This window comes from Sardina pilchardus, chromosome 10, assembly GCF_963854185.1.
Source record: "Sardina pilchardus chromosome 10, fSarPil1.1, whole genome shotgun sequence".
Lineage (NCBI taxonomy): Eukaryota > Metazoa > Chordata > Actinopteri > Clupeiformes > Clupeidae > Sardina > Sardina pilchardus.
Window position 1 is genome coordinate 25,332,836 of NC_085003.1, and position 21,898 is coordinate 25,354,733.

The following is a 21,898-nucleotide window of genomic DNA, read 5'->3' on the forward strand; positions in this document are numbered from 1 at the left end:
CACACATGGACAGATCGCCACTGCTGAGTCATGTCCAACCCCAGTCCAGCTGAGGACTTTAAAAGTGCATTTTGTAGCATGATGATCAGATAAAGCACTGAAATGCACTTCAGGTAACACTGGCTGTGAAGTAGCTTTGTTCACTCGAGCCGAGAGTAAGCAGCTGTTAGTTCTGCAGTTGTGGATTACGCTATATTAGGCACCCATCATCTCTTACTTTACAGAGATACACAAGAGAAATACAGTGTGTGTGTGTGTGTGTGTGTGTGTGTGTGTGTGTGTGGACGACCCACATACAGTAAGAGTATTGCATGCTCTAGTTTGCCAGCTCAACCAGCTCGAACCAGACCAAAGCTCCTCACTATGGACACAGTTCATCTCTCCTCATCCATCCATACGTCCATCAAACACACACACACACACATATATAAGAACATCCTACCTGACTCCAGAGTCTGTGTCACAGCACAGGGTCAAGTCTTTAAATACGCCACCCAAGAGGTCCAGGAGATAGAATCAGACAGCCAGAGAGAGAGAGACAGACTGGACAGAGAAGCAGAGGACAGAGTGAGAGTGAGTGAGTGAGTGAGTTAGAAAGAGAGAGAAAGAGAGAGAGAGAGAGAGAGAGAGAGAGAGACACACTGGACAGAAGAGCACAGGAACTGGAGAGACAGAGAGAGAGAGAGAGCAGGGCACAGCTACCGAGGAGGAGGGGGAGAGGAGGAGGAGGAGTGGAGTGGAGGGAAGGGGGAGGAGGGGGAGAGGAGGAGTGGAGGGGAGGGGAGGGGGAGGAGTGGAGAGGGGAGAGCTCACGTGGGCAGCTGTCACCACTCTGCAGTCTGAACTCCTGTGCTCGAGTTCCTCTCGTTTACTCCAGCCCCCCTGTTGCTTCCCTCCATCTCTCTCTGTGCCTTTCTTTCTCTCTTCCCCCCCCCTCATCTTCCTGCCTGTTCCACTCTCATCTTTGTCTGTCTACCTACGTATCTCTCTTTCTCCCTGTCCTGATCTCTTTCTATCTCTTTCCTTCCACCTCTGTCCATCTCTTTCCTTCGATTTTTTGTCCCTCTCTCTTTTTCTCCATCCTACTCCTTCTCTCTCTCTCTCTCTCTATCCCATCACTCTGTCAGGCTATTTCAAATCTCCGTTCCCTCCGCCATTTCTCCCTGGAATAACACAGGGCAGGAATGTACACCCGGCCTCATATCACACACTGAAGGCAGCATTAGACAATGGCTCCACACACACACACACACACACACACACACACACACACACACACACACACGTAATTAAATTATTCCATCCGGCTGAGTTCCTGCAGTTGGCGGACCAAGAGCACTACGCCATCAGTCCATCTGTGACATGGGGGAGGGAGAGAGGGTGGGTCACATTTCTACTCACACTATTTCCGTCGTTTCTCCCCAGGTATTGAACACAAAGTTTCAAATGGAACATCCCCTGAAGTCGTAAGTCAGCTCATTCGAACTCTGAGCCCAAGAATTTAGATTTTTGAATTTCCAAGATGGCTGCGGCCGCCAGCCATTAGCAGTAAATGAGAGGCGTAGATGTGCACTGTCTATTAGCAGGTCTGTCCCATTTCTCACTCATTACATCAGAAGTAGAAACAATAGCATCCAAACAATGTCCCCCTACAACCTTTGTTTGGATGCTACGACCTTTGTTTCTGTAAAATCATGTGTAATGCTTTGTTACAAACTGATATGACTGACTATATCTGGTAATAATCGGTAGACAGCAGACAATTGCTGCAAAAGCAACAGAAACACATTCAACTGGGATTTGACATTGTTCCCGATTACTAGTCGCACAGACGACTGGGATAAATGTACTGTAGATCATGAGCACATCAACTAGACTTACAAACCTCCCCATACAAAATGGCAGGACTGCCTCAGACAGATTTATTTGAAGAACTCCTTGCTTGCATTGTCATGATATTGGTGCTTAGTTAATCATTAGGGTACCAGAGTGTGATCACTCACTCAGTTGTGGAGGGTCTAGTTTGGCAACAAACACTGGGAGTGGGGAATGGCTGCATTCAAAGAGGTGGATTTTGTTTGACACAGAACTCGTTTTCTGTCCAAACTCAGTGTGTGTGAACTATAGTCAATCTGAAATCTGCCACCAAGTTTGCCAGCTGTTCAACAATACACTGCTTTCTCTACTTACTACTGTTCAGCCACTCATCATGCACAAAAGCGCGGTCATTCCACAGGACGTGCGCAGAAGAGAGTAAAAATACAGTAAAATTGTTCACTGAAAGTCCAACAGTCCTAAAAGCAGACATCTCAAACAGCAGAGTTCAGAGCAGAGCCATAAACCTGCCAATGTATGTTTAAGATGTCAGAATGTACACCCTGGGCATGACTTCATACCAGAGAGGGTGTCACTGGATAGCTTTGTGTGTGTGTGTGTGTGTGTGTGTGAGAGAGAGAGAGACACTGTGTGTGTGGTCTTAGGAGGGACGTAAAATAAGGCTAAGAACAGGTGATGCAATTCTGTTACGGTCACTTGTAGTTCACCCAACTATTTCTGCCTGACCACGTGTTTCCTTGACCATCTCCATGCCCAGTCTGTCTCTCTGTTCTTGGCAGACAGGCTTGACCCTGGCAGGGGGCAGTCCGGTCAGCAAAAAAGCTAAATTGCTTTGCTGGACACAGCACAAGTGCACAGCAAATACCTAAATGAGCCATTCTCTCATTTTCACCACAAAGCATAACGCATGAGACTTAAATTACAGCTGAGGTCACAATGCACAGTAGATAATAGCTGATTGCTGGTGCCCCCTGCTGGTCATCCGCATGAACTTTTTTTTTTTAAAGGTAGGGGGGGAAGAAATCAAACTTCTAACTCGGAGCACAAAGCAAGCGAAGGTAAAGAGCTGGATGCAAGAACACATGGCAGGCTCTTCTTCAGTTCATGAAGAGAGGCATCATGTCTAGAGGCACCGCAAGGCAACAAACAAGCAAAAACACAACAATATCAATGAACTGCAACCAGACATCTAATCCACAACTGTCTCATTCTGGTCACATATTAAGTTACAACCTCTCCCTGCCAGTGTCCACCTATTGAACCACAAAAGTATGTTCATGCGTTTGATAAGCGTCACTGCAAGTTATAAAGTTGTGACTCTGGTAAGTAAAATGGACAGTGCAATTCAGATCACAATACAGACACAGTATCTGGTGATTATTACTTTATTCCAATTATCAATATTTTGTCCCTTCCCCGCTCATGCAATACTGGCACAGTTCCAAAAGCTGGGCACTTGAGGAGTTTAGAACAACCCATTGCAAAGAGCAGACCCACAAGGTATGCACTGCAGTATGGCTCCATTTCTTATTTAAATTGTCACTTAAACTAATTCAGTTAGCTAATCTCAAAGGTCCTAATGATTAATCTTTTTTTTCTTTAAATCAATCGACATGAATCCTCCTTATGAGAGAAGACAGTGAGGCTCGCCTAAGAGAAGTGCTATGCTTCTCATGCACTAGGGATGCTCACCAATCAGAAGAAGCCCAACGGAGAACGAAATTTAGAATATTGAATATTGAACTAATAAGCTTGACGATTAAAAAAATGATATCACAACTCAAACGGCAATCGCAATATTGGTCAGAAAAATGACAAATTCGATATTTGACTCTAAATGACAGACAGATGTCAGATGCACCCACTCACCCATCCTCCCTGCTGGATGATGAAGTCGGCCTGTGCCTCCTCCAGCAGGCGCATCCCTAAAGAGAGCACCGTGGCAACAGACTCGCCGTCCTCCTGTAACCGCTGCAGCAACACTAAAGGCACCAGCACCTGCCAAAGAGGGAGGGAGAGAGATGACTTACACTTCATCAGTACACTGTAACATGTTGTAACAATGTTAGTATATGGTTTTTTTAGCATTATTCTTGTGAATGCTTTGGCAGAACAGCATATGATGTGTTATGCCAATAATGCATATTTGAATAGACAATGGAATTGAATTAAGCGAGCACGAGAGAGAGAGAGAGAGAGAGAGAGAGAGAGAGAGAGAGATGCGAGAAGATAAGACAGACTGTGTTGACAATAAGGAGGGAAGGAACAAGGAAGGAAGTAAGGGTGATAATGTGTGTAAGTGCCAGGCATTGGACATACAGTATTTTATGACTTATGCTATGCCATTTCGTATGTATACACACAGACAGACCTCCATCTAAGTCTCTTCCCACTTCCTCTCTAAGTCTCTGGGACGGAAAGGTAGAGGTGCTCACCTGGTTCCAGCCCTCCTGTGTGTGGGAGCACACGTCCTGAACAGCACTCCTAAAGCTCTCGTAGTCTAGTGAACTGAACACACACACACACACACACACACACACACATTAGAAAACATGCAACTACACTAGGTCAAGGATACAAACATCACTTCTAAGTGATATCAATTCAGAGCTTGTCCTCTTCTTCTGTACTTCGATTAATAGGAAGACTCTCTGTCCCCTTCGGTATCCAGTTTATAGGAGTAATTTACAGCCAAGCTTCACATTACAATGACAGCTAAGGGCAGCCAGCTTACCAACTCTACCAACAAACTAACTGCTTAGTTTCTGTAAACAAACTTAAACAACAGACATGCATGCATTTCATGAACGCCAGTATTGCGTGAAGGCATAACTCAGGTATAGGCAATAAGGCATCCCCCAGGTGCGGAGGACCAGCGACTCACCCACTGAGCAGTGTGTGGGCGGCGTTGGCCAGGTACGGCTCCAGGTCCTGGGCCACGCGGTCCCCCAGCACGGCCAGGCTGTCCTCCACAGAGCTGTCCCCCTGGGCTGGGCTGAACACCGCCGACGAGAGGCGGTCAAAGCCGCTCGTGGAGGACGCTGGGTAGAGAGGGAGAGGGCACATTTAACACAAGGGTGGCCGTGTTTGTATGTGTGTGTGTGTGTGTGTGTGTGTGTGTGTGTGTGTTGGAGAGGACACATATAACACAAGGGTGGCCGTGTTTGTATGTGTGTGTGTGTGTGTGTGCGTGTGTGGCAGTCAATGCATATTTTTAATGAGAAGGCACGTGGATGCAAAAGGCACAAGGATATGTGGTGTACATGAGTGTGTGTGTGTGTGTGTGTCTGTATGTTTGTGAGTGTGTGTGTGTTAGAAACTGGACAACTGTGTGAGAGAAGTATAGGACCTATGTGTTTGTGTGTGATCTAAGTGTGTGCGTATGCATGTCTCATGTCTGAACTAATAACAAGCTCAAGGTGACTGATCACACGTTGTGTGCATGTGTGATGCCTTATGCAACATGTACCTGCTCTGAGCAGATATGGGTGTGGACCAAATGAAAACAAGAATACATTCCCATGGAGGCATTGCACAAACTGGGACAGGCAATTAACCAAGGGTTACGCAAGTAAGCAAACCATCTTCAATGTTTACTGAAATAAACACTTGGCTCATTGTTTAGGTCTATTTCAGTACTCACAGGCTGCAATCTCCTCCTCCAGTAGTTTCAACTCGGAGTCGATCTCTGACCTTATTCTTCTGTTCCTCTCTCTTTCCTCCTCTTTCACATCGCCACCTGTGGTTCAACACACACACACACACAAACACACACACACACACACACACACACACACACACACGCCACAAGACATCACATCACCACTCGGCCCAGCAGGGAGTTTTATTTTGTTATCATTATTTTATCATTCCTTTATGAAAATGTATCTTAGGAATCTTATCCTATTTTAGGACATATCTGAGACTGCAATATATACAGCCATCTTGGTAATGCACTCTGGGGGCGGTCATCAGGCAGCTATTCTCCTATTCAAGTGAATGGCAGGGCATGCAGGGAGGGGCGGGATATGTATAGACTACTGCCATATTGGCGTTACAAACTAAACCCATGCATTTTTATAGAGGGTACTTTGAGTGCTGTGTTTCCACATTAGAAAGACTTACACCTTGTCCTAACCTCATCCAAGCGAGCGACTGTCAATGTCGTCTGTCTACACTGAATCCGTTCAATATGCCATCCCTCACGGGATTCCATATTTCTCATTGAAAATAGCAGAGCAATGCGACCAACAAAAAGAAAATAGAAACGGGGCGTCCGACCAAAATTCTCTCAAAACGTCGCGTTGCGTCGCGCTGCTCGCGTCGCTTGCAGTCACGACACTCCAATTGAAAACAGTGGAATCAAACGGATTTTATCGCTAATATTAGCTCGCGTTGCGTTTGGTTAGGACACGGTGTTACAGTATGCTAGCTATAGGTTAACTAGTGTGGTCAGACACTAAAGCCACACAGTGTCTATATCAAAACCCACAGAAGAACTACTGACATACTAAGTGTTATATATGAGCCAGGCAACACAAGCCACAGGCCATCTCCCTACATCCAGCACCAATGCTTTTTGGTACAGCATCATACCTTCATCTGCAAGACTTAAATAGAATTAAAGAAAGTGGATTTATACACTGGCTGGCCAAAAAAAGGTCACTGGATTTAACTAAGCAAATAGGTAAGAGCCCTGTGAGGGCAATACTATGATCAGGGGTTGCTGCAGTTGGTCAGGTCTAGGTTCAGCAACGTTATGTGATCAAAGAATGAGGTCAGCTGACTACCTGAATACACTATGACAATGCCAGGATTCATTGGGCTCAAATTGTGAATGAGTGGTTCAGGGAGCATGATGAGACTTCATTTTCACACATGGTTTGGCCACCACAAGAGTCAAGACCTTAACCCCACTGAGAATCTTTGGGATGTGCTGGAGAAGATTCAGCGGTCTGATTATCCGGTCGTCATCAATACAAGATCTTGGTGAAAAATGAATGCAACGCTGAACGAAAATAAATGGGGGATTTTTTGAAACATAGCTTGTAGAAGCTTGTGGAAACGATGCCACAGCAAATGCATGCTGTAATCAAAGCTAAAAGGCGTGTGACCTTGGCCAGGCAGTGTATATCTACATGTTGATATAACTACTGATTCTATGATATTGAGATCAATTAATCTGATTACAGTCAATTCACCATCTTACACATAGCTTTACACATGTTCTGAGACCACTTCAAATGCATGCATGCAAAACACACAAACCATATTGTAACAACACTGCTCATTTCAACCATGGCGAGCCCAAATACTCTACACATGTGCTGTAACATTTCGTCTTCACCTCCTCATATTGCATCACACTATCTGGCGCGTTGGGAGAGAGAGTCAAGAGGGTACGGAGTTCAGTGACATACTAATGCATACGTTCTGTAATGTTTTACAGGGAGTCAGTCGTGTGTAAAGCTCAATAGGCGACCACAGAACAAAGAGTTTCATAAAGACGAACCTTTGGTCCAGACATGTCAAGGTGCAATGATTAGCAAATGTGCTATGATGCTAAGCTTATAGGGATACTCAATGTATTGGATTTCTGACCATTTTTAATACACCAATATTTCTCAATAACTCATTTTGCCGAGAGCCAATGCTGATGGCAAAATATAAACATTACGACGGATTGCCATCATTAGAGTTGACTATACCGTAATTTCCAGACTATTAGCCGCGGCTTATACATTGATTTTGCTAAATTTCTTCAGCCATGAGGTTATTACAGGGGGGCAGTTAATATAGTGTTAATATGGTTTTGTTTATTTTAACTTGCACTAAACACTGTCCTGCAGCTTATACACAATGCGGCTTATATGCGGGAAATTACTGTATGCTATGACTGCCATACCAAGGAGCCCAGAGCTTCGCAGTTGCGGTCAAGCTGCAGGTTTAGTGCCCTAGACTAGAGTCCTGGGTTTGAGGCTGGGTGGGGGTCATTGCTCTCTCCCTCTGCTACACACCTCTTATTTCCTGTTTGTGTCTGTCCTATGCTAGGATAAACTATTAATGCTTCACATGATGGTCTATTTGTTGCAGATACTAACCCTAGAAATATCACTTATACTAAATAAGAAAATTCTCAACTTGGAGTGTAAATGTATAATATGTGATTTGACACATGTAATTTGACTGTTTCAAATAAAAAATCAAAGTATCATCCTATTTTCACAGATCTGCATGATGCTTCCTCTGCAAGCCTCATCGTTTGCGCTGGTATAGTCCTCCTGATTTATCTGCTCGTGCTGATAATAAAATTCTTTATCTAAATAATAGTGCTCTTACTTTGTCTGCCAATACCGATGTTCTACTGATATCATGCATCCCTCGCAGAGCTACTATGCAAAGGCTACGGACACCCTCAGGCAAGCAAGCAGACAGCCACTTCTGCCTCCACTACAGTATGATTAAACATCATGAACAGACAGCAGTGTAGTACTCCTGCCTTTTGAGACGGGGCCAGACAGAGCAGTAAAGAACCCCCCCAGCAGTCTATTGTTTAAAGATTTCTCTGTTCTATTGATTCTTCTTCCAACAGAAAATAAATAAAAAATGAAGGTGGAGGGGAGGGAAACAATGGCTGGCTTACCACACAATGGCCAGCTATTTCTTTTTTTGTGTGGACGAGTAAGTAGGTAAATAAGTACGTTTTATTTATATAGCACGTTTTTTCAGGCACAAACTGGAACACAAAGTGCTTTACAGGCATGTGTGTATGTCTGTGCGGTGTACACACACATATATCTCTACAGTGAGCAACACGATTCTTCTTCATAACATTTTTCTCTGTCTCCCTCATCTTTATCCAGTCCACTGCCTTGGAGGCTTCCACTGTTGCCTCGCTCTCATCGCGTGCTGCCTAGCGTGGTCGCACACACGCACCAGTGAACTGTTCACCCCCCACACACAGCAAAAGATGGGAACGTTTCGAGGGATAATCCACCAATGGAAGCCCCAGCACCCAGAATAAACATGCTGCTTGGGGAGGGGGGGGTGGGTGGGGGGGAAGTGTTGGGGAGAGTGTAAAAGTGAGAGCCGGCAGAAGCCAAAGAGCATGATGGGAAGGGGCAAAACAGGCAGCCGGGCAGGCAGGAAGGTACAGACAGACAAAGACAACAAGCTCCGCAAGCCAGATCAGTGCTAAGCTAACTACTACTTAGTCAGCACATCTAACTGACCAATAAGCATGACTACCACAGCAACGTCTGTCTACACACTCCAATATGAGAGGAAACACACACTACAACTGGTGACTAGTAGTGTAGCATGGGTGTGTTTTCTTCACAATGGTGTGAAATCACTCTGGTCTGCATGGCAGTGACTCTCCACTTGAACAGCTCGTCCTGTCCCTCCGGTCAGCTTCAACCTCAGAGAACCCGACATTCTTCTCTTGGCCGCTGACTGAACCACAGAAGCATTTCTCACAATCTGGATGAGATCGAAGTTAAAGGCAGACCAGAAAACAAACACACAGGGACAAACGTGCAAAATCAATTGCGCCTGTTTCAGATGTTAATTTTTTGCTAAGAGCGCCTTAAAACATGGCATGTATGAACAGACCACACATTTTGCATGGCAAGTTGGGCTAAATTCTCAGTCATGCGCATGCATGCATTCATGGGAAGGTCCAGGGGAAAGTGGGAAGTTCGCAACACGACATGGAAGGAGACGCGCTTAACAGCAAGAGGGGCGGAGAAAAGCGCCCACTACGAGATGAGCTTCAGGTTTAGTGGGACGTAAAAAAAAAAAGAAGGAACGCCGTGCGGTTTCTGCGGCCTGGTGACAGCAAAGTGCAAACACAGTGTAAGCAGTTACAATCTTAACACATCAGCCTCACAGAGAGATGAGTGCCACAGCCCTTTCTGCTCGTCAACCAGTGTGTTATAGGGTAGTGGTAGTGGTGGCTGATATTTGGTTGGCATTTGTGTGAAAATGCCAAGACAAGAGAGGTACAAAACCAGGATTGATTCAGTAAAAAAGGGCCAATGGGATTCAGTCTTTAGCTCCAGTGAGATTTTGATAGCACAACGTGTAGATAGAAAGGTGATGAAATCACAAACACCAGATAACCTTCAGGCAGTGGACTGGTGAACCGTGTTAACAGGGACAATCTGCATACCTCTTCTGTTTCCTATTCACCAAATCCAATCCATTCCCTCAAACCTGTTTCATGACAAATACCAGCTCCAGGCCATAGTCAGACAATGGCAATGTTGTGATTTGATGGAATAGCAAGACTGCACATGTGAATGCCCACTAGGAGTTAACCCTTTAACAAAAACTCATTGGACCGTGTACATAATGCTAACGCTAACAGCATTTTGTTGTCTCTGTACTTGTACTATGTACTTCTACTGCACAAGGACAATGAAGTTGATCTAATCCAATGTAATATAATCATGTGCAGGAGACCGGCACAAACTATGCAGATGGATAATTCAAGGTTTTTTTTTTTTAATGTCTCAATCATTGTGTCCATTCTTTTTAATAGGTCCGTTTGGATTCCTCCATGAGTTTATGTGTACTGTATGTTTAATTTTCACAATAATTATCATAGTAGCTGTGGGTGTGGCCCCCATCTCCCTCAGGGGTCCTTAAAGTTTGTCACACGTAATACACCTTTTGAGATCATCAAAGTCCGCCACAGGATCTGCTCATAGACACTGACCCCGTCCTTGCACCCCTTTGGAAATACCCCTGGGGACATTACAGACTTCAAAAGGTTTCAACATGCGTCACAACCATGATTAGTTGTTAGGGCGGGTAGCTTACCTTCTGCAGAGGTGGGTCGCGCTTCTGACGGTCGTAGGGCCGGTGGCAGGCCCAGGTAACTGAGGACAACGTAGCGAGTCTCGTAGCGGAACCCCTCTGGTACTGTGGTTGGTTGGACCCGATCCATGGCAGCTTTTTCTTTACTGGCAGCAAATCTGGGCACATGTACGGGCAATCCTCAGGTTGCTGTCAGTCAGTCACAAAAACGGTCACAACTTAAACGCACAGGAAGCCCTCTGAGACCACATGGCAAAAGAGTAAGATAACACAAAATCTCACTACACGATTTACGAGAGTGTGTTCTGTAAATTACATTCCATCATGGGGAGATAGTGATTACAGCTGGGGATTGCTGTTGAAGCAATATATGTAGCCTATGTGTTTATCAAACTCTCCAAATATTTTAGCCTGCACATCACAGGCTAGCACAGCACGATGATGAATAGATTGCCATGCACTATCCACATCGCTGAGGAGGAGGGCAACCTCCCACTACCACACACATGGCAGGCAGGCACATACATTTTATGTATCGTTCAAACATATTATGTTTTGTTTTTTATGCACATTCTTTTTTATGGCAGTTGCACTGTTGAATTGACCAGACAAGCACCGCACTGTTGAATTGACCACACAAGCACCACACTGGTTTATCCAAATGAACTTGGGCGAGTGATAGCACTCGACCATGCTGAACTGTACATTGTGGTAGTTTGCGAGCATCTGCGGTTAACAGCCCTCAATAGAATAATACTCATGTCAGACTGGAATGAACAGTACCAAAGAAGATAAAGCAACTTTATTTCGACAGCTCAAACAAACGGTCAGTATTGCAATTGACCCACAAACGGCACTAGTACATTGTGTACGGAAAGCGCTCATGCTTCCAACTCTTATTTCACTGCTAACCACACCTACCTCGCATCACATCTAATTGTGGGATACCCTGGCAATTATGCTTAAGTTTAGGCTGAATGACAACTTTTATACGTTTGCATGATTAACCAGTTAAACAAAGGCACTTTGCATTCATAAAAACACAACTTACCCCCTCTCGTCAATCTCAGGTCCAACAACGTGCGCTGAACAAAACGTTAGGAAGCGCACACCTACTTCCTCCACATGCACCAACGCGAGTTTAGTGACTAGCTGGTATGCTAACGGCTACTTCCACGATGCATTTGCGTGCAGCAGTCCCACTATGCAGACAGTTTCAGCAGTCATTTGCCGACCCCCCTTTGAATTGTCATGTAACTACAATTGTCCATGTAGCACAAAGGGCGAATGTTTTAAAGGAAGGTCAAAGGGCAACTAATTTCACCGGACAAATAAAAACACGCCGACAGAGCCGTGATCACTTCACTTTATGAAGTACAGTATGCATAAATAGAATTTACAAATCGTTAGGCTCTTGGCAGAAGATACACAGGCAGTCATCAATTCAGCCAAATTATTGCATGACGTGCGTTTGCGTAGCACGTCAGCGTAGAATGTCAAAGGCTACAACTTACATAATTTACGACGCAAGCAATGAAAAATAGACACAGAGATGTTTCCAAATATTGGTTGACCACCTTATTATTTCATTGTACACTGTAGACTAAGGCTATAATGTCAGAACAGGGGCAGTAATATCATTTCAGCACAATTACTATTGAATTATAACCTCTGACCAACGGTTTATCATGATTCAACCAACCATTTTGAGAATTCTAAATCCCTCTCTGGACCTACTACTGACAGTGACAAGCTGTCAAATACACTAGTTTCATTGTCTCTGACAAATGAAATAGTAGGCTAAATTGACACACAGACACTTGCTTCCACCTTGTGGTCAATATGTTTATTACAATCCAATAGCGCAATATCCCAGGTCGCTCCATGTTGGTGACTTGAGTTTGAACTCCCTATAAAAGCCTCCCTAGAAAGCATAAGCCTAAGGTCACAGCAGAGAAGCACATCTTACCAGGAGGAAAGCTGTGGTGATATTTCACCTAGAGCACATTTAAGTTTTGATTGTCACATATACGCAATACAAGTGAAATTCTTGTGCCACAGTTGCAATAGTTTAAGGAGAGGTAAAGTCCATGAAACATCATCTGCCTTCTTTTACTTTCATTTTTAGGCCTACAGCAACACCGTGAAAGCTAAATAATTAACATGGATAAATAGTTAACATCATGGTTTGTTTACCGGAGGGGAAGGTCGTAGAGGTTACAGTGGTAAGACATAAGCTGTCCTGTTTCTGGCAGTTTATCATATAGGCCTATATATATATATATATATATATATGTATATATATATTTTTTTTTTTTTTTTTTTAAGCTGCTATTTACTCTCATTTATTGTCCTTTGCCCGTAAATGTCAAGATTACTGTCCTTTATTGAGAGGTCTTGAGTTAGTCACCTATGGTCACGCTGCAGTAAATTATTTATTTTTGTGGTATTGTATTCGAAGATTCTATTTCTTAAACTGATAATACCAAGCTGAAAAGTGAGCTGAAATACACAGAAAGGAAATCCAGTTGCTGTATGTGAAGTGAACAAACATACTGTTTCTGTTACAGCAGAATAAAATAGGAGAATTAGTAACATAATGCAATTACATATAAAGGAATTACCAATATATTGCCATACAAAGGTTAAACAACATGTTGTGTTAAACACGGTGATTCATATAAACATGCAGTCGTAACACCAGTGTGATATTCACCCCTTACTGACACGTGACTTTGTGACGTGACGGCGCCAATATGTGAAGCTAGGAAGACTGTAGGCAAATATATTTCAGATTCAGATTTCACACATAGCCTGGGTTTCAGTCTCCCAGTATAAAGTATTTAATTACTTTAACTCCACATGTAAGAAACATCATGCTGAACACGTCTGTATAATACAGATTTGTTATGGATGTTTTATGTCACACAACACAGCAGGTTTCATTTTCAATCACTTGTTAGTTTCAATGGCCAACGGGGCCAATGGTAAATGGCAGTGCCCTTTGCCATAGATCTGGTTTCCCAACAGTAACATCCTCCTCACATTGAAAAGTGAGTTTTCTCATTTCAATCCTTTGAAAGGTACAATCACAACTATGTGAAGGACAGAGGCTAAATGCACTTTCTCATGGACATGGCTTTACGAGCATGGTATTCTAGAATACTGAATCTGAATACTGAAATAGTTTTAGAACTGATCCTATGTACTGTAAATCTATTCATCCTCCGTATGTCACAACACTCTTTTTGAACCTGATAGTATCCGATAGTGAAAGTATCCAATAGTGGTGTCCTGAAAATAGTCCTTTCCAAATCCTGCAGAATTCAGATACTGTTTTAGGTCATATAACCTCTCAGGAGGTAAAAGAAAACAATAAAACATATTTTGTTACATGTTTTTTTTGCGCTCATCTGAAAGAGAGCACTAACTAAATTTTACTCAGAATAGAGACATAGATAGAGATAGAGATAGAGATAGATAGATACTTTATTGTTCCTCAAGGGGAATTTCAAGGCCGCTTAAGACACCACACACAACAATATAAACAGGATGATAGAATAACAAATCAACATGTAATCAACAGTATGACATGGTAAAGATAAAGATACTAAAACAGAGATCCTTGTGAGATGGTAGTGCAAATAAGTCCAACAGTGCAACAGTGCAGGGTTAAAGTCTAGATTGAAAGTTGAAGTCTACATTTATCCTTTTATCTTCTGTTTCTTAATGTAATGTCCTTATAGTTGTGAAAATGAATGTTTCTTCTCACTTGGAAACACGGCGGTACTTCTAAACTTCTGGACTAATATAATATGCATGTGAAACATCTATTCCAGAAATGATATATGAAACTGTAAATAACTTGACCCTGCTTGGTATCTTTGAGTGGGTTACACAAGTAAGATAAGATAATTAATAGGTGATGCAATTACATGTAAAGGAATAGACCAGTATATTGCCATAAAAAAGACAACATAACAACACGTGTTAAACACAGTGATTCATACTATATCACACTGGTGTTTTACGGCTGCATGTTCATTGCATTCCATATACAGCAGTGCTCTTTCACTTATCAGCGCAGACTTTAACGCTCTGGCGAACTCCCTTTACAACGATCTTCGTGCCATCTGTCAACTCCTTCACGCCGGCCACAAGTTCGTCTGTCACTGACTTAGTGAAAATATCTGCCGCAGCTCCAATTGCTTCTTCGGTGCTACCCGCAGAGAGCGCTGCTCCAATGGCACTTATCACACCGCTAGTCACCCCTTTAGTGAGCCCCAGTGAAGTGTTCGCCATGGCCTTGCCCACTTCAGTTGTTCCTGCCATCACGGCGCCAATGGCTGTGGGGAGGTTTTGGTCTCCGTCCTCTTGACTGTCCTCTTCTTCAAAAGCAGTCTGTATGATGCCAGTTACTCCCTCTGTCACACTGGACACCACATCTCCCAATGAACTCCACAGTGATGACATGATGATCCTTAGTTGCTCTCTCTCTCTCTCTCTCCCTCTTTCACACTCTTTGTTCCTTGATGCTGTCTGTCCTCCAGATATCACCAAGGGCCCTATTAGAAGAGTCTTGGGACAAAACCATTCTAGTTAGCCTACTCTCCTTCTGGATCAATGGATCAACTGTAGTACAGTATATTCAAGTGGCTGTGAACATTATTAAATTCAATGATGTAAACATGGAACTTAAATGTAGTTTCACAAACTTTGATCAGTCATGTGCACTTGTATAACTTTCCTATGTGCACTTACGTCTTGTTAAATTGAAAACACTTACCAGATATTATCCAGAGGAGGTCAAGTTCACTGCTGTGAAATCTTTTAGAAATGAAAAGTGAATGGCGAGAGACACTGCGGCGATTTCCAATAAATGGAAAAGGGAGTTCCATAAACATAGAGCTGGGATAGGAGGGTCTTATCTGGGCCTCAGAGGTCCATGGAACATAATTTCACTTTCATTATTGCAGCACCATTGAGCCATAAATAGTTTAGTTTACAGTTGCTTTATAAAGCGGCAAGGAAGGTTACGAGTTCAGCTGTCCGGTTCATGGGCGTTTACAGTATATTAAATTAGAAATGTTCTTTATTTTCATTTATTTTGCTACTGCCTGTAAACAACAATATGTGAAGCTAGGAAGACTATTTCAGATTTCAGAGTCATATAGCCTGGAATTCACTCTCCCAGTGTAAAGTACTATTTAATTACTTTAACTCCACATGTAAGAAACATCATGCTGAACACGTCTGTATAATACAGATTTGTTATGGATGTTTTATGTCACACAACACAGCAAGTTTCATTTTCAATCACTTGTTAGTTTCAATAGCCAACGGGGCCCCTGGGCAGTGCCCTTTGCCATAGATCTGGTTTCCCAACAGTAACATCCTCTTCACATTGAAAAGTGAGTTTTCTCATTTCAATCCTTTGAAAGGTACAATCACACTATGTGAAGGACAGAGGCTAAATGCACTTTCTCATGGACGTGGCTTTACGAGCACGTTATCCTAGAATGTATAGAAAGTGTTGTGTCTTTATGACTATATAATAATAAATCCATCATTCTCACACAGGGGTTAAATTCACTCCTGTTCACTTGGTTTACGAAGATCTGTTGATCGAAACGTTGCCTTTTTAAATAATAAAGAACTGTTTTTGGAGCCATTACAGTGTGCAGACCATCACCTTTACTTTTACTTTCAATTTAGAACATAATTATCACTGTGAATGCCAAACCAACATAGGGGAAACAATGCACATGGAGAGTGATTACACCTACAAATAGATCCTTTTAGAAGACTACAGAAAGGTCTCCTGATTCTTTATTACATGATCTTCAGATGGCAACATTCTAATTACATGCTTATATTACTTTATTTATCCCTCATACCTCATTAAAGCCCCCCACCCCACATGGCTTGCAATGCGACAATAAAACGTCACTGTGAATTCGAAATCCCTTTACTGCACACACTACTGGCAATGCGATCGCTCGTCGAGTCGGTGGAGATACTCTGACCACACAGCTGTATTGTATATATGACGTATCAACATTGCCCTAAAATGTTGGACAATGTTGAGACTGATATCAGAGAAACTGATAAGACTGATGCGACAGCCGTCGTCCCACTTGCTGTATGCGTTGCCCAGTTCATTTCAAGAGATTTTATTCAATTTTGACGTCGCCAGCCATAAATCCATGTTACGTCGCCGGCCGTGTGTGTAGATCTTTGAAATGTGTTATAAAATGACTTTGCAACAAATCATCCACAAACATCTTTTATTGCCAGTACATGAAAGCACAGGTCCAAGACGCTCATAGACTTTAGAAGACAGCTTGGTAGGCCAGAAGGTAGCCTTCATTGTACATGTACAGCCTTCTGTCCTGGGGGTTGTAATGCAGATTGGCTACCCGTGCGGCCACCTTCTCCAGAGGCAGAGCCAAGCTGTTGTCCTCGTGACCCGTGGTGGTGTCGAAGGCGTAGAACACTTCCTCGCGGTACGTGTCCACGAAGCGTGTGGCGTACAGGACCCCGCACACCATGAAGGCGTTGGTCACGGACTTCTTGAACAGGTGCGTCTTCCACGTGTGCGTGACGTTGAGCGAGTCGGCGTCCAGCAGGCTCACCTCCAGGTTGCCGTGGTTAGCCAGCGTGGAGTAGATGACCCACAGGCCTCGCTCGTCGGACGACAGGTTGATGTCGCTCCAGTCGAAGCAGGTGTAGTAACAGTAGGGGAACTGGTTGTTGAAACCGGCGTCGGGGAGCGCCTTGCGTAGCGTGGTCTGGGTCTTGAGGTCGAAGCGACACAGCTCCCGTGTGTTGTAGCACTGGTAGAAAACAGCTTCTCCGTACAGCAGAGTGCCCGGGCCCTGGATGGCGTTGACGTGGGTGTTGGAGGGCGCGATGGACTCGTCCTTGTAGTTCTTGAACGCCATGAAGTCGCCGAAGGAGCTGTACGTCCGCATGACGTTCCCGGAGCGATGGCCGCTGGTGAGCGGCTGGACCCAGTAGCGGTCCTCGCTGCCCAGCTTGGTCTCGCGCCCCCAGGCCCCCGCTATGTAGGACTTCCCGTAAGAGCTGAGCTTGGTGACGACGGCGGCGCTGATGTTGGTCATGATGCGCTGAGAACAGGTGCCTGTGGAGAGAGAACAGTTGTTCCTGTATCTCAGAGGTGAAAGGTCATGGGTTCGATCCCAAGGTCCACCACACACTTCACTTAAAGTGGATAAAACAGGTAGCAGTGGCATATGCATTGGCTGTGCATAGGAAATCTACATCACTGGAAGCAGGAGGCTACAATTGTAATCGTATGTCTATGAAGGAGAATTGTTTTGGGGGTAGATGGCTTACTTCTAAATTCTGTGGGGATGGTGCGACAGGATTGCACACGGTTGTTCAGTCGGCGTAAGTTTTCTTTCACCGTCTCCAGATTGAAGACGTTGTCTTTGTACATCTTCTCTACATTCACTTTAGCTTGGGCAATCTGGTAAAACATGAATTACCATGAACTTCATAATACAGTAAATGTGATACTATCCTTATTATTTCCATCAAAGTGTAGTGTCATCATCTGTTCTGTTCTTCTAACATTTAATACTTATGAATACATACTTGATATCACAGCTTAGTTATTTAACAAGCGTAATATTTTGAAACAGTTTTTAACAAACCACTAAACCAGTCTTGCTAAATTCAGTACTCTGAGGTTGAATTGCGGAGTCGTTGAGCGTGCTGGTGTACCTCTGTGGTGAGTTTCACGGTGTCTTTAGATGGGCTGTCATTGTGGGTGATGTCTGCGACCTGCTGGAGCTGGTCTAGCTCTGCGCTGAGCTGCTTCAGGTGGAGCGCGTTGTACAGGCCGTTAGAGTTCAGGTACTGGAACTGGCCCAGACGCCGCGTCACATTTACAACATTGGCCAAAAGTTGTGGCATCGTAGCTTCCGTCTCCTCAACCTGTGTGTCAGACAACGCCATGTATTGCCTTGAAATTGGTTCCAACCTCCCTGCCTCTCACAGACTACACATTTGCATGATTGGTGGTAAGGGTGCTTCAGGGTTTTTTTTTTTTTTTTTTATGCTTGCGCAAAACAGACAGCTCGTTGCCTCATTATTGAATGACGAAGATTGTCACAATGTCTAGACTGTGGTGCGGATACCGTGGTGTGCGGACTCTCTGTTGTGGTGGTACTTTAGTAGTCCTCAAGATGTTCTGTTTCATGAAGACAAAATAATCACTTCAAATTATATGAATATATATAATGAAAAATTGTTAAACCACTGAACCACTAGTCTAGACACTACCGCCATTTCCACGTACTGGCAAGCAATAGCTCTAACCTTACTTCCATACACATCTTGATGTACCGTACACCAACCTGAAGTTGTAGGAATTGTACAGTATGTATGAGCAGTGTCTGTTAGTCTTGAAAAGATGGTCATTTTTCAAAGAAGAAAGAGATAGAGTGTGTGAAAAGTTTGTGTGTGTGTGTGTGTGTGTGTGTGTGTGTGTGTGTGTGTGTGTGTGTGTGTGTGTGTGTGTGTGTGTGTGTGTGTGTGTGTGTGTGTGTGTGTGTAAACCTACCTGTGCTTGGAGCTTGTGAAGAGCATCCCCACAGTCCTGCACCAGATTGGATACGTTTTCATATTTTACAGCGGGGAAAGTCCACGCGAGGCTACTCGCATCACACACACAAGAACCGTCACGTAGCTGCCCACTCAACCGCTGAGGATGGACACTCTCCTAGACACACACACACACATTTAAAAAGTTCAAATTAGCTGAAGGGCAAATGACACACATTTTTAAATAGCTAATTAAAAAACGAATTAACTAATGTATAAAATAATTGATTGTTTAGAAATAAAAAATATGTATTATTATTTTACATTTCCATCCAATAAATGACCAAATGTACAAGATACATGTAAGCTATAAAGTATTAGAGAATGAGGTAAGCAAATGTCAATGGCCATTTGTTTAAATATGTGCATGGCTACATTAGACCACATCTCTGCTTGTAGCAGTATGATCGCCATGAAGTCTTCAAAAGGCAAAGGTACTGTATGTAAGCATTGGTTACAGCTAAAATGTGCTCAGTATTAATGCACGCTTCGGAACTTTTAAAGGAAAGTGTTTTCATATAGTAATATTAGCATTAACAATGAGCAATGTTGATACAGTTGTTATGACATTCATATAATAAGTATTAATAATGAAGACAAAATAAGATAAATCCTCTAAATGTCAATACTTATACTGCTATATAAACGAACGCCCTCTGGGCTGAACTCACAGTGAGCGAGAGGATGAGCAGAAGGCCCAGCATGGTGTTAGCTGGTGCTGAGGGAGTAGAGCGGAGACTGTGGTGATCCAGCATAGCGAGTGAGAAGAGCATCGGCTGTGCTGAGCAGCAGGTTTATAAATCCAGCAGATGCCGTGAGCCACATGGGAGTGTTTCTCACGGTGGTCGTGCGTGGATGTGTGTGTGTGTGTATGTGTGTGTATGTGTGTGTGTGATGGAGAAGTGAGAGTGAGAGTGCTGTGTCAGAAGTGGGGAAACTCACTTTGCTCAATCAACACCACAGCAGTGTTGCAACTCACCAGAAGGCCAAGCACGAAGGAAAGGCATGCAGTCCACACTTCCTACTTAGTGAAGGGGGGCCTTTTATTACATATTGTATGTCACTAAAGGGAAGACAAACATGAATCAACAAATCAATAACTGATGTCCATTGAGTTTGACCATTATGGAAGCCGTCTGAGTGTAGGCTGAATACAACAATGTCCTGTTTATTAGCCGCATTGTGTGCAAGCTGCAGGACGGTGATTTATGCGAGCCAACACTCAAAACCATATCATATCAAATACCATACCATATCATATCATACCATAAACCATACTTTGACCATATTAACTTCCCCCTTGTATTAACCTCATAACTGAAGAAATTTAGCAAAATCAATGTATAAACCGCGGCTAATAGTTGGGAAATTATGGTATGTGTTATGTGTCATAAATATATGACTGCTATGTTATGTGTTGAAAATATGAGAAATGTATGAGAAATCTGCATTTCTGGAATAATATAGTTGCAGTAGGACAGTATATCAAGAGGCTGGAATGAGTGCTCATGTAATACTGTATGGTAGAAAATGAGAGAACTTTGGAAATAGCAGTTATTAAACAGTAACCTCTTCCCAAAATGATCATTTCATTTCATGTCATATAATGTCAAAGAAAGAAATTATAGGAGTCAGCAAATTGAGCTTTAACCTGTGGAACTAGACGAGACTGTACTGTTTATCTCTATCATAATAAAAACTCATCATGTTTATGGTGGTGTGTAATGCAGGCCATACAAGAGTCCTGGATGACGACAGAAAGTACTGTAGTGTATGTTGGGCCTCATTTGAAGGTATTGCTCAATCCTGTGGCTTTGTGAATGGATGGAAAAGAAGAACAGAAAGTGCACCAAATAAGGGTATTCAGTGGGGACAAGGAAGCGAGGGAATTTATTATACTCAGGTTCAGGCATAGTTTCATAGGTGTCAGCATATATGAGGCTCAACGTTCTTCTGCATGAACTGTATAGCTATTGCGTGTTGGGGCATTGAGCTGACCTGGTGTTTGTGATTAAGGTTTTACCCATGGTGTCAAATTAGCAAATTGATTTTGCCTTGTTTTTCAATTAGCTTTGGCTAGACTTTGCACTTTGCATCGTTCAAATATGGCCCATGAGATTTCTGTGGTTCTCGTCAAATATGTCAAAATATGAGCATGACTTTCATCTCTCCAACTTCCTTTATCATCTTACAGTTCACCTACTGTTTATCTAATCAAACCAGAGATCCCTTCAGTTGACAGTTGAGTAGGAAGGTCATAATAATCTCACCACACCCTTGAGGATGATGTACAGCGCAAACATCCAATCCCCTTACTTCAATGCTCCAGAGGCTCTACCTCAGAGGGACACTTTAATGCTCCAGAGGTACTACCTCAGAGGGACACTTCAATGCTCCAATGCTCCAGAGGTATTACCTCAGAGGGACACTTTAATGCTCCAGAGGTATTACTTCAGAGGGACACTTCAATGCTCCAGAGGTACTACCTCAGAGGGACACTTTAATGCTCCAGGGGCATTACCTCAAGAGTGACACTTCAATGCAATGCTCCAGGGGTATTTACCTCAGAGGGACACTTCAATGCCTCCTGTGGTGTTATCTCAGAGGG

General features: G+C 43.4%; 2 protein-coding genes across 3 annotated transcripts in view; both read right to left on the reverse strand.

The window, feature by feature from the left end:
* bcl2l13 (BCL2 like 13) overlaps window positions 1-11,902 on the reverse strand; it is a 28,189-nt gene extending 16,287 nt beyond the window's left edge. Inside the window, exons 1-6 of one of the 2 annotated variants that reach the window (XM_062547266.1) lie at window positions 11,711-11,902; window positions 10,663-10,817; window positions 5,480-5,575; window positions 4,721-4,877; window positions 4,272-4,344; window positions 3,706-3,834 (exon numbers count right to left, since the gene is read on the reverse strand). In XM_062547266.1, the coding sequence (XP_062403250.1) occupies window positions 3,706-3,834; window positions 4,272-4,344; window positions 4,721-4,877; window positions 5,480-5,575; window positions 10,663-10,789 (582 nt within the window). In that variant the 5' untranslated portion in view covers window positions 10,790-10,817; window positions 11,711-11,902. Of the gene's footprint in view, window positions 1-3,705; window positions 3,835-4,271; window positions 4,345-4,720; window positions 4,878-5,479; window positions 5,576-10,662; window positions 10,849-11,710 lie in introns of both variants that reach the window. The other variant, XM_062547267.1, reaches the window with a different exon arrangement.
* Window positions 11,903-16,932: 5,030 nt separating this feature from the next.
* Window positions 16,933-20,113, reverse strand: si:ch211-194m7.8 (olfactomedin-4). Its single transcript, XM_062548154.1, has 5 exons — window positions 19,962-20,113; window positions 19,250-19,408; window positions 18,409-18,621; window positions 18,019-18,151; window positions 16,933-17,803 (listed from the first exon to the last, which is right to left on the reverse strand). Exons 1-5 carry the CDS (start codon window positions 20,061-20,063, stop codon window positions 16,992-16,994), a joined length of 1,419 nt encoding a protein of 472 aa, XP_062404138.1. The 5' UTR covers window positions 20,064-20,113; the 3' UTR covers window positions 16,933-16,991.
* Between the last annotated feature and the right edge of the window lie 1,785 nt (window positions 20,114-21,898).

Bases quoted from the DNA above. Each gene is read 5' to 3' on its own strand.
- si:ch211-194m7.8 (XM_062548154.1), bottom strand. From the start codon at position 20,063: ATGCTCTTCTCACTCGCTATGCTGGATCACCACAGTCTCCGCTCTACT. The intron at 19,409-19,961 runs GTGAGTTCAGCC...GTGTGTGTCTAG, and splicing joins TGCTCATCCTCTCGCTCACT to GAGAGTGTCCATCCTCAGCG. The intron at 17,804-18,018 runs GTAAGCCATCTA...CTCTCTCCACAG, and splicing joins CATCCCCACAGAATTTAGAA to GCACCTGTTCTCAGCGCATC.